A 16,870-nucleotide genomic window follows, 5' to 3' on the forward strand; every position below is an offset into this window, starting at 1 on the left:
GTAAAGCAGTAATATATTAAAAAAATGTAATAAATTAAATTTTCACTAATAAAAAAATTTTGGCTAAAGTGACAAACCTGCATGACCTCACAATAAAAAAGAAACCTTTACACAAATAAAATGCAAAACAAAACAAACTAAAAAAGCTGCTAATAGCCAGTGGAGAAAAAATCCCTTGTTTCTTATGATAGGTTCTTAGTGTCATACTGCTCTTTTATCTTTAGCGGGAGGGTCAAGTTATACAATAAGCCTTTCTATGACAGGCTGTCTAGGACCATAAATAAATATATTTTTTTTCTATTTCAGCCAACAAGAAGAGGCATGGTAGAAGGGTGTTGTCCTGTACAAGGGCTGCAGATTTCATCCAAAGTAAGAATCCTTTATTTCCGCAACGTTTTTGTGAAAAACTCAATTGTGTGCCTATTTTTTGGCTAAATATGTACAGGGTTTAAAAAGAAAATGGAATAAGTGGTGTGTAAACTCCATCAATGAATTTCTATTTAGCCCCTTCTGATCTGCTATGTCTATGTCTCCCGTCTCAATGGACTCAAAGAGAGCAGCAGGAGCCATTGACTTCCTAACAGAGGATCTCTTGCCACCACGGGCTCTCTCACTCCTCCAAGATCTCCAGCTTCCATCAATCCCCTGGACTCGCCTAGTTGTCCCAGCTCTCCCAGTCTCCCTTAGCCGCCTCCATCCCCTCAGTCCTGTGGGTAAGCAATCTCTCCTCCAGCATGGAGTGCTGACTCTTGAGTGGAGCACCTCTCCTAATGGGAACCAACACCTGTCCCCTGATGGGAGAACGCCTGTCTCCTGGATGGAACACATACAGTTTACCTGATTGGATAGATTGGGAGCTCCTTAGCTGCTAATTGCAGCAGTTTTTACGAACCTTCTAGAGGGTGTGACTGAGCCCACCCACCCCACCCAATCAAAAGAGCTGAGGGGTGTTAATTAGGAGTACTGAAGCATTTATGACATTTTCAGCAGACCCTTCTTCAAGGCCAGATTTCTAACTGCATCAATATTTTGCAATGACCATGTTTTACAGTCCAACAAGCAACGTATTATTGCATAGCATGAAATCAGGATTTGATAGACATCAGACATGATATTGACTTTATGTGTATTCTCCTTAGAAATTGTGAATAATTTGCAGGCTGTACGGTATAGCATAGACATGTGTGATATTAAATGAATCATTATTCACTTATACTGTACATTCACTCATCATTGTTATAATGGTAGGTTTATCATATCAAGATTTATGTGTTCTGCTTGCCAGGCTTCTGCTAAGTTCTATTTATGTTCATTTTAAAGCATTGGTGTTTGCAGCCTCTTGCATTAGGGTGTGCACCCCAAAGCTCAAATACATATGCATGTGTATATGTACTGATGGTGTCAGTAGGGCAGTGGACAGTGTAATTTTGTTAATTTTCTTTTCCCAAAAATCTTTAGCTTGTGTAACATTTTTGGGGGGGATGAAATATCAGTGGTCTAAACAGGGGGGAATATGCACCACACAAGGCTATTAGGGTGTGCCCAGGCACACCTGGCACACCCTGTGCGCACGCCTATGTTTTAAAGGCAGTTTTCATATGGCCATTAGCAAGCTTTCTTAAGAGATATCCTGCTAAAGGGTTTAATCACACAAGTGAATCAGACCTGACTGGACCTGTTCTGTGTTTCCAGGTGACCGCTTCCAGAAAGCTGTAAAGAAGAGTTTTGCCGTAAATGGCATTCTGTCCCTGGTCTGCCAGATTGTCAGCATTGTGTCATCCTTCATCCCTGGTAAGAGGTCATCCAGACTTGGTAGATTAATCAATACATTTGTATATAGTCCAAACACAATTCGAAAAATACGAATGATAACATGCTTGTTCTAGAAACCAGATTTAAACGTATAAAAAAAACCTAATTATTTTCCAGCATGAGATTTATTTTCTTACCTTGGTAGCCTTTCCTTTGTGATTGGTTGCTTTTTGTTTTCTTGTAAAATCCAACCAAAGTTTGAAGTGAAACTCTGGGCAAGCATCACAACTAAAAAAAAAATACTTTTCAAACTCTGCACAAGTCAAAAATATTTGACAAGAGTTGGTACAGCCTGGCCTTGGACCCACTCCAACCTTCTCCTACAGTATCACATACTTTCCAGCCTAACTGGCCAGGGGTCATTCCTTCGCTGCTCCTTCACTAGTAAGATTCTTGTTTTCGGCCAGTGGGAGAGTGATGCACATTGGAGAAAATGTATTGTAAGTGATTATACTGCTGGAGACATCTCCTAGAAATAGCATTGTGACAGGTCCATTGGTTTCTCATGCTGTATTTAAAAAACAATAAGCTATATTACATATTAGCATACAAATTAGTATTTATGATTAACCAGCATTTACAAGCACACATCTCATACCTCATCCACCTGCACCAACCTCATCTACCTTCACCAACCACATCCATCAACCACATCTAGCTTCTCAAACCTCATCTACCTTTACAAACCTCATCCACTTGTACAAACCTCATCCACCTGAAGCAATCTCATCCACTTTCACAAACCTCATCCATCTGTACAAACTTCATCTACCTTCACAAACCTGTGTCAGAATTGTTCTGATCATGTGATAATTTAAAGGGTAAATTCACCTTTTCATGAATAATGAAAGGTGAGCATACTCCAAATATACTGTCCACCCCTCTGGACCCCATTGGCTAGCACAATTTTGTGACCACACTGACCAATGAGAAGTGGTTCTTTCTTCTGGCACACTGGGAAAAGTAGAAGCCCCACATGAGCCTTGCATTGGTCAGAGCAGTCACATTGTGAGCTTTCTGATGGATACTCATTCCAAGGCTGTGTATTGTGGTGTGCGATGTATGGTCCAGAGGAGTGGCCAGGATATTTGGACTGAATTCACCTTTTCATCTTGCGTGAACTTACCCTTTAAGTTAATAAATAATAAAGTGGTCAGTTGCGCTTATATTAACCTCATCTGCCCATTAAAATAGTGAAAGGAGAAAATAAACTACTAAAAAACACCTCCCAATAATCTTAATCTACAAATTCTATCAAAACTGATTTAAAATAAATACATAAATATATAAATGAATAGATTAATCAATCTAATCCCACCATACTGCATATAAAAATGCATTAATGATAAAACTGCTCAAATGTGCATGTGCTCTTCAACATATCTACTATTCATATTAAATACATGGCATATGTCTGATTAAACATATTAAACCGTGCTGCTTGAACTTCCAAGAATAAAATAAATAATATATAAAAGTGCCAAAAATTGTGCAAGAAATCTTTCTTTTAACTAAAAAAATCCTTCCTGTGAACTGTGGACAATACAACCGTATTATGTAACCAAACACCTCAGTGTCAATTATACTGTGAAATTGAAACAAAATATATAAACTAAGTGAAAACAAATGTGTTACTTTCCTTTTTTCACTTCTTCTTAAATCGCTCCTCCACTCAGATTGTGGGCATGTAAAAAGAAAAATTAAACATCCATTGTGCAGAGATCAACCACTGATTAAATGCTATCTAACAGATAGAGTTGTTCCACTCACATAACCTCCTAGTAGGGATCGCTTTTATTGATCAGCTGCAAAAACCAGGAGCACAGCGGTGAGATGCTTTATTCACCGCTGCTGCTATCTCACACACTGCAAATGCTAGGGACTTCCAAGGGTTCCTCCTACATGTTACATCACTGCCACGTGACTTTTTCAAGGCTTGAAAAAGTCACGTGGCAGTGACGTAACATGTAGGAGGAACCCTTGGAAGTCCCTAGCATTTGCAGTGTGTGAGATAGCAGCAGCGGTGAATAAAGCATCTCACCGCTGTAATCCTGGTTTTTGCAGCTGATCAATAAAAGCGATCCCTACTAGGAGGTTATGTGAGTGGAACAACTCTATCTGTTAGATAGCATTTAATCAGTGGTTGATCTCTGCGCAATGGATGTTTAATTTTTCTTTTTACATGCCCGCAATCTGAGTGGAGGAGCGATTTAAAGCGGAGTTCCACACAAAAATGGAATTTCCGCTTTTCGGAACCCTCCCCCCCCCTCCGGTGTCACATTTGGCACCTTTCAGGGGGGAGGGGGGTGCAGATACCTGTCTAAGACAGGTATTTGCACCCACTTCCGGCATAGACTCCCATGGGAGTCTATGCCTCTTCCCGTCCCCACCGCGCTGTCTCCTGGGAAGACACAGCTCCCAGGAGAGAGTGGGGACCACTTGGGACGCGCAGCGCGACTCGCGCATGCGCAGTAGGGAACCGGGAAGTGAAGCCGCAATGCTTCACTTCCTGATTCCCTCACCTAGGATGGCGGCGGCAGCTGCCGAGAACCGAGCGGGTTCTCGGCGTCGCCTGCCGACATCGCTGGACCCTGGGACAGGTAAGTGGCCATGTATTAAAAGTCAGCAGCTGCAATATTTGTAGCTGCTGGCTTTTAATATTTTTTTTTTTTTGGCGGTGTGGGTGGACCCCCGCTTTAAGAAGAAGTGAAAAAAGGAAAGTAACACATTTGTTTTCACTTAGTTTATATATTTTGTTTCAATTTCACAGTATAATTGACACTGAGGTATTTGGTTACATAATACTGTTGTATTGTCCACAGTTCACAGGAAGGATTTTTTAGATAAAAGAAAGATTTCTTGCACAATTTTTGGCACACTTATATTTTATTTATTTTATTCTTGGAAGTTCAAGCAGCACGGTTTAATATATTTAATCAGACATACGCCATGTATTTAATATGAATAGTAGATATGTTGAAGAGCACATGCACATTTGAGCAGTTTTATCATTAATGCATTTTTTATATGCAGTATGGTGGGATTAGATTGATTAATCTATTCATTTGTATATTTATGTATTTATTTTAAATCAGTTTTGATAGAATTTGTAGATTAAGATTATTGGGGGGTGTTTTTTAGTAGTTTATTTTCTCCTTTCACTATTTTAATGGGCAGATGAGGTTAATATAAGCGCAACTGACCACTTTATTATTTATTGATTTATCACTCATTTAGTTGCAGCTATATTATTTGATTATCTCATCTTAACCATTCGGTTTCCATATCAGTATTTTAGTAGTAACTTTTAACCACGTCAGCGCTTGAGCCTTTTTATATAATTACCCTTTAAGTTGCCCTTTTTAAATGGGTGTTATGTAGTCAGAGGTGCCCATAGCTATGTAGACCAGCCAGGATGGGAGTGGCGTCGCTGGGGGGGGTGGGGGAACCACTCCCGGGTGACGCCCACCAGAGGGGTGACAGCAGGAAGCAGTTGTAGTGGGTGCCGTCGAGCCCCCCACCCCCCCAACTGGTAAAGTGGTCACAGTGGGATATTTTCCCCTGCTCCGTTTGACAGAGAACTCGGCAGCAGCTGTGACAGGGGAGAGGTGACCTGTGGCGGTGCTTTTAGAAACTGGAACCCCTTTGGTGAATTCCGCAATTAGAAGTTTGCAGTCTGGGCCCCTCTTAATGGACCTTGGTGACAGCAACAAATGAATAATGCTTTAATCCGACCTGGAATCTGTCTGCGTGATGCCTATAGTTTTCTGCTTATTACAATTACTAATGAAGACTTTATATGATTTCTCTTTATTTTCACAGTATATGAATACAATCCTCTCTTCCTCGCCATCGCCATTGTCTGTTTGGTTATCCTGGCTGTTGAATACACACAATTGGTGTGTTTGACATTTAAAGGTGAGTTAGTGATCTTTATAGGAATCTTAGTAGTCACAGAGCCTTGTACTATGATAGTGTAAGTCAGAGGTTCTCAACCTTTTGGAGACCAAGGTTCGGTAAATTCTTCCAAAACCTTTCATGCCCCAACAGTAAAGCCTCGTACACACGCTTTGATTTTTGGAGGACAGGACGTCCGATTTTTGTGGCTTGCTAGTCTCAAGTTGAAAGTGAAGAGGTTACTAACAATACGATAATTTTCGTTTGACAGAATACAACGTCGGAAGTGATGTAACGTGTTGAATAGTTTTGTATGTATTCTTTCATTTCTGAGCATGCGTCGTCTTGCTCTTGCGATTTTTTTTTTTACTAATAAAACGAAAATCAGACGTTGAGTTCACATCCAACAAACATTTTATAGTCTGTACATCCAGCTTTTGTCTGACGAAAAAGTGAAATTGGCTGTTGAAAAGCACTGTACTAACGGTAAGATTTGCGGACGATCGGTCGTCATAACACAGTTGATGTCCGAAAATCAAAGCGTGTGTACGGCCTTTAAGCATTACGTTTTTTACTCACACAAAAGTATGAGAATGTCAAATATGTATTGAAATGCTGGAAAGCTTAGGATGGGGCTGGGTGTCACTGTGGGGGGGGGGGGATATGGTTTGTGGAGGAGGTTATGGGACTGTGCAACAGACTTGGTGCCCTGTAGGGGATGAGGCTTTAGTTGGAGGATGGGGAGCACTGTTGGAGGTTGTACGAATGCTGTAGAGTTATAGGACTTGTGAGTCTCTATCAACTAGGAAAGACAGACATTTTATATGTGGAAGACTCAAGGGGGGGACAACCATGTATGGCAAAAAAGACAAAGTTTCACATGAGGGCAGCACAGTGGTGTAGTGGGTAGCACTTTTACCTAGCAGCAAAAGGGTCGCTGGTTTGAATCCTAACCATGACACTACCTGCCTGGAGTTTGCATGTTCTCCCTGAGCCTGTGTGGGATTCCTCTGGGTACTCCAGTTTCCTTTCACACTCTAAAGACATGCTGGTAGGCTAATTGGATCCTGCCTAAATTGTTCCTAGTATGTGTATGTATGAATGTAGAACCTTGGGTTGTTAGCTCCTTGAGGGCAGGGACTGATGTGAATGTATAATATATATGTAAAGCGCTGCGTAAATTCATATTGTTATATAAATGATCTATGATTTTTTTTTAATGCATATTGGAGCAGTACAGCTTCCAATAAGCCTCATGTCCGCAGACCCCCACAACCACCAGGCCAGGGTTGTGGGAAAGAGGCCCTTAACATGGAGACAAGGTGCTGTGCTGGGGCCATGTCGAAAGGGATGTGGGTCCTGGTATGGCTCAGAAAAGAGGGAGGGGGTTGGGTGGGGGCAACCTCAATTTTGTTCTTTATTTTTGGATGAGTGGGCATGCTTAAGCTTATGCTCTATTTGCAAGAAAACCACCCTAGGTAATGCCCACATCTGATGCTGAGCCTCCATTATTGGAAACCCCCATAATCAAATGAATTAAAGGGGCAGGCTGGGGAGTGAGGAAATGAGGCGGACTCTATCTGACTTATTGCAGCTTCTAAGGCACATGGTGAAATCAGAGTAAGTCACTAGAGGAGAGTCTGAACTACTTTTCAAGACTGAAAGGAAGGCTGGGGGACAGATTTAACACTTTTTTATGTCTGAATAGTAGAATATATAACTTATCTGTGAGCTATGGGTCTGTTCTTTCATAATTATCATAAATGTTTTATTTGTATTACATTCCAGGTCTTGAATGCAAACGGTTATGGATATTACGGGGATGTCTGTTTTACGTTGCACGACTATTGGAGGTGGCCTTTACTGTGTGTATAGTGTCCCATTACTGCCTCACATGTAAGTCACCCAACAATTTATATACAATAGGCATGTCCACCTTGTTAGACAAATTTTAAATGCAGTGCAAAGCAAACAGGTCCACTTTCATATTCCAGTTCCCCCAACAGAAAATACCATTCCTTCACTCTTTATTCTACAGAATCCAGAACTAAAAAGTTTTTTTCTGGAGTGGGAATTTGAATTCAAATATGGTTAGCTATGTTCTGTCCCAGAGCCATTCTCACTATTTAGATACATAAATTGTATGTAAACCCCAAAACAATAGGGTATATTGCAGCCTACCAGTCCTTGGATGGGGTGGTGGTTGCAGTGCTGAGACAAGGTCATCTAGAGCCCAGGGTGAACACGCTAAATTGCAACCCCCCCCCCCCAAGGTGTATGCCCATTATGTCAGCAAAAAAAAAAAAAAACTACCCCCCAAAAAACTGAGCACTAATCTGCATAAAATCCCCCTCCTTCCAGTACAAACCTGCCCCACGGATGAAATCCCCCTCCCAGCACAAATCTTTGCCCCCCATCTCCCCTAAGCTCAAATACTCCCTCGCTCTCCAAATGCCCCCAGCACAAATCTCCCCCCCCCAAAAAAAACATCCCCCTCATAGCAAAAAGCCTCAAAACCTTCAAATTCCCCCTCCAAGCACAGATCCCCCTGAACCCACTCCAAATCCCCCCTCCCAGCACACATTCCCCTCCCCCAATCCCCCACCCTACCATAAATCCCCAACTTCCCCTCCTAACACAAATACCCCCCAATTATCCCTACTAACACAACCCCCCCCCCCTTCAAAAAAAAATGTCCCCTCCTAGCACACATTCCCTCCCCCCTCTACCATATTACCTTATCTAGCACAAACTCCCCAAATCCCCCACCCCCCCAATCACCACATCTAGCACGCTTCCCCAAATTTCCCTTTGCCATTCCGCTAAATTCCCCCTCCCAACACAAATCCTCTCCCCTCAATCTCCTTGTGGAGCCCCCCCCCCCACCTCACATAATACCATAGTGCCCAGGGCAGCCATCCCTCCTGCCCACCCCTTGTCCGGGCCCTGGGTGGTTGCATTCGTTTTCCTATATATCAGGCTTTTTTTATGTTCTCCTGTTTGATTTTTCCAGTAACACACTTCCTGTCCTAGGGTGACAACGCTCACTCACTGTACTGTATCTCTGGCGGCTCTCCTGATTTAGACTACCAATTTTCTTCTCTTCTCCTCATCTTCTTTGCATAGGGAAGTGTATTTTGTTGAAGGTGAATGCAGCCACCAAATATAAGGACTTGTAAGCTGCCATTATATATCATTTTGTTCTTGGGTTTAGATATATTTTAATTTAGAAACAACTATAGTATGACTTAAGATACTGAACTGTGGCTCCTGCTGCTGTCTCAGCCCATGAGGAATGAAAGACATGGGAAAAGCTCAGCTGTCGTGCACATTGCTGGATTGAGAGGGAGCTCAGTTAAGTATGGGGGGGGGGGGGCTGGGGGGCCACTGCACACAGTAGGTTTTTTACCTTTGTGCGCATAGAATGCATGAAGGTAAAATAGAATGCATAGAATAAAATAGAATGCATGAAGGTAAAAACCCTTGAGCCTTTAAAAAAAAAACACTTTAAGTGTATTTTATCACTGAGTTCTAGTGACTCTTCTTGTCCCCCGGGGCTCTGGAGATCCTGTAGTCAAAAGTTGCAAATCACATTTAGTTAGGATTGTGGTAGAATATTAAAATAGAATAACTCTAATAATTGTTTTATTCATGTTTTACAGACAGTGTAATAGATCGTCAGAAGACAGGGTACCTCTTGGCTACGTTTGTGATGTTTCTGGTCACACATTTCTTCCTGTGCCTCCTAGCCTACCTCTGCAGTAAGTACTCTAGAGTTCTACTTCTCAAGTGGTTTCTTATTACAATTGCTTGAGCCTGTTTGTTCTATGGGAACACGTAAAAGTACACATCCAAACGGCTACTTAGCTAAAAAAAAACAAGGTTGGGTACATCATAAACGTTTTGCCTTTAAGCAGGTTTAGGGTCCCATCTTACTCTAATTCTCCTCTTGGCATTCATGCTTTGCTCATGGTTCTCTTGCTAGCCCAATCTATATGGTTGCTGGTATCCTCCCCTTCTAAACCTAAACTTATGAAACAACATCCAGGGTGTTCCCTGATTCTAGCACTACCCTCCCTCTGCAGGCCTTCCCTCATAAATATTGTAGCGTGAGAGGGAATTTGCACAAAATTTATTGCCAGAAAGCTGTTGTCCTGCCCATAGGTGCTGGGAATCTGCAGTGGTTTACTTAATGTTTAGATGTAAGGTAGGCTGATAATGGAGAACATTAGTGGTCCACTTCTTGTCTGGAGTTACTCTGCAGGCCTCTAGAACCCTGATATCCAACCCCTTATTATATCTAGATATCTATTAGAGCGAAAGCGATATTTAAAGGCAATAATAAAAAAACAAAACAAAAAAACAAAACAAATGTAGCACCCTCTAGTGTTGCTAGGTTGCTATAGTAGTTAGGTTTTCTGTAGTGTAGTTAAACTTCAGGTTTGGGAGTGACTTAAGCAGAACTGGGTGACTCAAAGGCAGCATTCCTGACACCTCCCACTTCTTTCCAGAACATGCTGGAATCTTCTGGGAAGGAAGGAGAAGAGAGGTAGAGCTGCCTGGAGTATTTTGAAGAGCCCTGACCAATCCCCAGCCTGGATTGGCAGGGGGCAGGCCTCCTTAAATACTCAGGGTCAGCCCAGCTGGGGAGGAGTTGTTTGGGTGGAAGCCGGAAATGGAGTGCTAGGCTGTCTTGGCCCTGGAGGGAGCCTGAAGGGGTGTGGGGATAAGGACCTTGGGCCTGAGCTTGGGTGGACAGGACCTTCTGACCACACACGGAAGTGTTCTGGACAGGAGGCACAGAAGCAAGGAGAGAACAGCAGGAGAGCACTGCCAGGCAAGTCTCCAGGGAGGAACAAAACGTCGCAGCCAGGAGGGCTGGTGAGTGACACACAGTCAGGAGGACTGGGAGGCATGCCTGAGAGGACTGGGAGAGTGCAGTCTTTGATGGGTGCAGAACCAGTGGAGTGGACTGTGTTGGCATGGGCAATGGAGAGGGGCAGCTGCAGCCAGGAAGGCTGGCAGGGCCTGAAGAGGTGGTGCTGGGATCAGTCGCCACATGTGACAGCTAGCATTGGGACTACCTTCATTTTTGCTACACCAAAAGGGTCCATGGTCCCTGCTTGCAAAGGGCATCTGCTTTAGGCCTGGAAGGGCCAGTATTAGGCCTGCATTCAGTGCTAGCTGGTCCTGGGAGAGATAATCTGCAAGCAAGTCTGTGCTGGAGAAAGAGAGGAAGTTGTATATACTGGAGATGTATATAGTTCTCAGTCCCTACATTGTCTGCTTTTCAATCATCTGGACATCTCATAATTACCCTATCCCTATCCAAGTTAAATTCCCCAATAAAACAAAAGCAAAGTGCTTGGACTGTTTTCTGTCTGAGAAGTGACTGAAGATTTTTATGCCGGGCTGGGCAGGGTGACAGACGAAGCACAACTATCAGCAGCCCCTACGCAGGTACCGCTACACAAACATGTTATATTTACCTGCTGTGTGCAGTGGTTTTGCAGCCCTGATCCTCCTCTTCTCGGGTCCCTCGCTGGCATTCTTGGCACCTCCCTGCTGCCAAGTGCCCACAGAGCAAGCGGCTTGCGATGAGGGCACCCCAAGCAGCCTTGTTTACGAGCCACGACTTTGGGTGTCCATTTACACAAAGAGCACTGGCTGAGGCTCTTGTGCGCTGGAGGAAGATCATGCTTAGGTAAGTATTAAGGGCTGCTGCACAGAGGTTTTTTACCTTCATCCATAGAATGCATGAAGGTAAAATACCTTGAGCATTTACAACCACTTTAAAGCCACCCAAAACAGATATAAATAAGTATCCAGAATAAATCTCTTTTATCTTTTGTGGACTCTATTGTGAGGATCGCTGCAATAAGTTCCCAACTCAGCATACTGCATACTTAGCATAATAAGTATCCAGAATAAATATCTTTTATCTTTTGCGGACTCTATTGTGAGCATCGCTGCAATAAGTTCCTGTGGCCATTATGAGGGGCTTCTACCACCTTTGCTAAATGCTTTTTAACATCTGGAATCTAAAGTCAGTCAGATAACTGGGCCCACCTTGTAAATTAAAAATATCATTAAATAGCTTGGAAGTAAAACTGGAAAATGCCTGACTGCGCACTGTGGAAAATTCAAGATATCAAATTAATGCGGTTTGTGATGTGGATTATTTTCTAGAGTGATCAGGGTCAAAAATGGAAACAGTTCAGTCTATAATTATAGGATAGTCATTTCTGGTTCTTGGTTTAAGCTCACAGCTTTGGTGTCTTTTAATGTTTTTCTGTATAGGCTCTCCACCAACGACCAATAAAGGGACCACTGAGCAAAGTAACATGATGGAGACACATCCTCCCAATGATCACTCTCCACACAATGGAGAGACATCCAGAGAATAATGGAGAACAATCCAGAAGATGTTCCATAAATACAAGCCATAGAGGATGAACAAAGTAATTTGAATATTGAACTTCTCTAGATGACTTTTTTTGTGTTTTTTTTTCTATTTTGTCTACTAAGTGCCTTCAAAAGACTTTGGGGACCACTAGACCTCCAAGTTGAACAAATTAGCACAAAATAACTGGATTTTACTTTTATATTTATATACCTACAGTGTATTTTTAATATTGTAAAACACATTTTAAAGTAATGCAGCAATACTTAGGTATGTATAAAAATATTGGATTCAGACAACCAAACATCCCTTTTTATAAGGGTTTGCTTAACTGTAATCCATATATTTGTTGAGAAGATTTGCCTAATCTTGGGCTAGCGCAACCTTCACTGCAACCAATTCCCTCGAGTTGCCTATTGAATGCCTTGAATGCAAACTGTTACGGATATTATGGGGATGTCTGTTTTACTTCACAAGACCACTGGAGCATGTCCACCTTGTTAGACAAATTTTAAATGCAGGGCAATGCAACAGGTCCACTTTCATTTTCCAGTTCCCCCCAACAGAAAATACCATTCCTTCACTCTTTACTCTGGTCTATATTTAGGATATACTGTAGTTGAAGTTTTACACAAGAAATGTGCAGCCTATAGTGGAAGTGTCCTGCTGAATTCACATATTTGTGCACATTTTATAGATAGAAGCACATAAGGGTGCAGTTCCTTATTAAACATAACAATTAATAATCCTCTTGAAGTGAAAGAGTGTCCACAAATCCCAGGAGACCTAACATTTCAGTAGTGTAGGCAGTTATTGTGAATTTATGAAATTGGCAGTAGGAATTGTGGTCTTGAGGTGCTTATACTCATGTGGTAGGTGCTTTTTCATAATGAGCTGCGCCAGTCCAAATTGTATTTAGGGCATGGCAAGCCCACTTTTATTGAACAAAAAGGGATAGTTCACATAAACATCAGTTGCCAATGCAGTGGTTTCCTCCATCAACAAGAAAAGTCAACTGAAATCAGTACGCCACCTGGCTTCCTTATCAGCAGAACCGCTGCTCTCCTTACCAGACCCTCTGACTGTGTTGCCCAGCTCTCCTTGTTCACTTGGCTCACTTAGGCCTTAGTCGCAGCACCCTGCTGCATGGCCCACTCCTGACTCCTGGCTGAGGTGCCTCTGACGCCTGGGTGAGACCTCCTGCCTCTTGACTCCTGGCTGGGGCTCCTCTGACCCCTGGGGGAGACCTCCTGTCTCTTGACTTTTGGCTGAGGTGCCTCCGACACCATGGTGAGACCTCCTGTCTCTTGACTCCTCCTGGCTGGGGCTCCCCTGACCCCTGGGTGAGACTTCCTGTCTCCAATATGGGAGCTGTCTCCAAATTGGGAGCTCTAAGCTATACTCAGGCTTGAGTATATACCGACCCTGCACACATGTGCACTCACACTGGCTGCCGCCATCCAGTAAAATCTGGACAAAGGATTGAAGGTTCCGTCCCATCCAAGGCACTTTGGAACCTTCAAGCTCCAGGCCCCAATGCAGGACTACAGAATCCAGAGAAAACCAAAAACACAGCTTTCTCCACTCAGAAACCATGGAATTTCACATTAAGGCTTAGTGCGAATCCTATGTCATTTTCTCCTACATTTGCAGTGGCAGGGCCTCGCACTGTCACAGAATATACAATCCTTTAGTGGGACTTATAGCCCTGTAGGATTTATAAACCTGTGGATGGTTGACTAAATCCCCATACACACGGGCCAAATATCGGATGAAATCAGCCGGTACAGTAGAAACTGACTGACATTCGACCCATGTGTACAAGTCCTTGCCTCACAGAAGCCAATCTCAAGACCGGCTTATTTTGAACAAGCATGCTGGAAAACCAGCAGCCGATCGCCATCCAATCAGAGCTCTCAGCCAATTGCTGCGAGTGAGGACCAGTGTGTTCTGGTGAGGGGATGGTCCCCCTGTCAGAACACAATAGCACAGCGGAGAGATCGCTGTACTAACATTACATAGTTTGTATAGCGAGCTCCTTGGGAGCTCTTCCATTTATTTTTCGTTCATCTCGCTGGGTTGAATGAAGCAAGAAACTTACAGTGTGTGCCAGACATTAAGATGGCCATAGATAGATCGAATTTCAAATAAAAAATTCTTAGGAAAGTTAGTCTTAGGAAATATAAAATGAAAATTCAAAGTTCCACATTTTTGTTTGCTCATAACTTTTGATTTTGGAAAGAATGGACCAAACAAAAACCACAGTCGCTGTTAGAAATTTGTTTGTTGGAGAAAAACGTTCCATCCTACTTCACATTTTCTCCTCAGAGTGGTAGAAAACGAATGTTGATTTGATCCACGAATGATTAGAAAAATTAACAAACTTTCTTAGAACATTCCCTTCCCAAGAATTTTCATTCTAAATTCTACCCATCTACGACCAGCTTTATTGATCAACACAAGTTATGCGCTTGGGGGCTAAGAATATGCATGCATCATACATACTAGGGTCAATGGTGGAGAAGGATCTTGGCGTTTTGGTAGATTATAAGCTCAATATTAGCATTCAATGCCAAGCTGCGGTTTCCAAAGCGAGCAAACTCCTTTCTTGTTTTAGGAGAGGTATGGACTCCAGAGAGAGAGATATAATTTTGCCTCTCTGTACAAATCATTAGTAAGACCTCATCTGAAATATGCAGTTCAGTTTTGGACACCAGTTCTCAAAAAGGATATCGGGGAACTGGAGAAAGTGTAGAGAAGGGCAACCAAACTGATAAGAGGCATGGAGGAGATCAGCTATTATAGAGAATGTATTCTCTCTTGAGAAGAGGAGATGAAGGTGGGATATGATGAACATATATAAATACATAAGGGGTCCGTATAGTGAACTTGGTGTTGAGTTATTCACTTTAAAGGGGTTGTTAAGGCAGTGCACACAAGCACTGCCAGCCCCACTGCTAGTAGAACCTGTAGTATATACGGTATGTTGTTTTTAAAAATGTTTCCTCTAAATAACGTATTCTTTCTCCCCGATCAACGGTCACGTGACCACCCGTCACTCTCTCCCTCCAATATATGTACTAGGGAGGGAGGGGCCGAGCTCTCCCTCTGAAGTCTGCCGGGCGGTCACGTGACCTCCCTCTGTAGTGTATACATTGGAGGAAGAGAGTGACAGGTGGTCACGTGACCGCTGATCGGGGATAGGGGAATAAGGTATTTAGAAGATGAATTTTTTTAAAAAACAGCATACAGTATATACTATAGGTTCTACTAGCAGAGGGGCTGACAGTGGTAGTGAGCAGTAATGTTTGCACTGCTCAGAACAGTGGTAGAAGGGGAGGGGCAGGGCGGCTCACACACAGACTAGCAGGGAGAGGAGGGGGGAGGACACAGGAGACACAGAGAGAGCAGGGCCACGGATGACGGAGGCACGTAAAGTGACCACAGGGTCAGGGCTCAGCAGCCATGATATACCATCAGTTTACAAGACGGAGGGCAGAACCAAGCAGGATCAGCCAGGTATTTCAGGTGATACAGGAGGGGGGGGGGGGCAAATTACACATCACTGTACTGCATAACATGCTTTAAAGGAACAGAATCCTTTATTTTTTTTTTTATTTTTTTTTTAGGGAAACAAATGCTTTAAGGTCACTTAAAGGGGTACTCTTTATGTCTAGAGGAACAGAAATGTAATCTCCAAATATGGAAAGGTTTCTTTTTTTGCCTTCCTCTGAATCAACTGTGAATGTTGGATAGTGTATATATTTGAGTGTGTTGCTTTTCTTTTTTTTTTTCTATGTTAGGTGAACTGGATGGATTTGTGTCTTTTTTTTCAACCAGAATAACTATGTAAGCCTGCAGGTACTTGGAGATTCCATCTGGGTTGATCATTTTTATTGTGTAAATATCATTTCTAGACTTAAAAATGTTACTAACTATAGACATAATTTATAAATGCGTCTTATCAGTAGAACCTGTTTAAGAATAGGGAACTACTGTACTTTGTTTAATAAGGAGCTACTGTTTTCAAATGTGTGCAAATATTGAACTGTTTGCAAACAGTTTTCTTTATAAAAACGCCGCGGAGCCTACAGTGTTTTTAAATTGTGCTCAGTGTTAACGTATTTTTGATAATTTATTATTATATCTTGTGGATATATTTATTCTTAAATGCATTCCCTTGTATAGGAGGATGTTTATTGATGGTTATCTTTCAATACTTACTGTAGATCTTTTGAAATCATATTAATTTTTTTTATTGCTCGCATTTTCGAATCTATTCTTGTGAAATAAAGCCTACCTGAAAAGCTAGTGTGAGTTATTCTTTTTGATAACCTTTTCCCAACCCCCATGATCCTCTGCTGGCCTCTACGTGTGTCGTCTTAATTATGACGTTATAACTCAATTTGGATTTGTAGTTAATAGAGAAACTCTGTTGACAGAAAACCTCTCCTGAGTGAAACCTAATGCCCCGTACACACGGTCAGACTTTGTTTGTGACATTCCGACAACAAAATCCATGGATTTTTTCAGACGGATGTTGGCTCAAACTTGTCTTGCATACACACGGTCACACAAAGTTGTTGGAAAATCCGATCATTCTGAACGCGGTGACGTAAAACACGTACGTCGGGACTATAAACGGGGCAGTGGCCAATAGCTTTCATCTCTTTTTATTTATTCTGAGCATGCGTGGCACTTTGTCCGTCGGATTTGTGTACACACGATCGGAATTTCCGACAACAGATTTTGTTGTCG

The 16,870-nt window shown here is 42.4% G+C and overlaps 1 protein-coding gene across 1 annotated transcript in view; it reads left to right on the forward strand.

Annotated features, from left to right (window-relative positions):
* Positions 1-16,412, forward strand: part of LOC141121201 (uncharacterized) — a 38,718-nt gene extending 22,306 nt beyond the window's left edge. The window contains exons 5-10 of the mRNA XM_073611067.1: positions 307-369; positions 1,693-1,791; positions 5,635-5,730; positions 7,498-7,605; positions 9,372-9,470; positions 12,010-16,412. Coding sequence (XP_073467168.1) covers positions 307-369; positions 1,693-1,791; positions 5,635-5,730; positions 7,498-7,605; positions 9,372-9,470; positions 12,010-12,116 — 572 coding nt within the window. The 3' untranslated portion in view covers positions 12,117-16,412. The remainder of the gene's footprint in view (positions 1-306; positions 370-1,692; positions 1,792-5,634; positions 5,731-7,497; positions 7,606-9,371; positions 9,471-12,009) is intronic.
* Positions 16,413-16,870: the final 458 nt, after the last annotated feature.

Source organism: Aquarana catesbeiana, linkage group LG01, assembly GCF_042186555.1.
Source record: "Aquarana catesbeiana isolate 2022-GZ linkage group LG01, ASM4218655v1, whole genome shotgun sequence".
Lineage (NCBI taxonomy): Eukaryota > Metazoa > Chordata > Amphibia > Anura > Ranidae > Aquarana > Aquarana catesbeiana.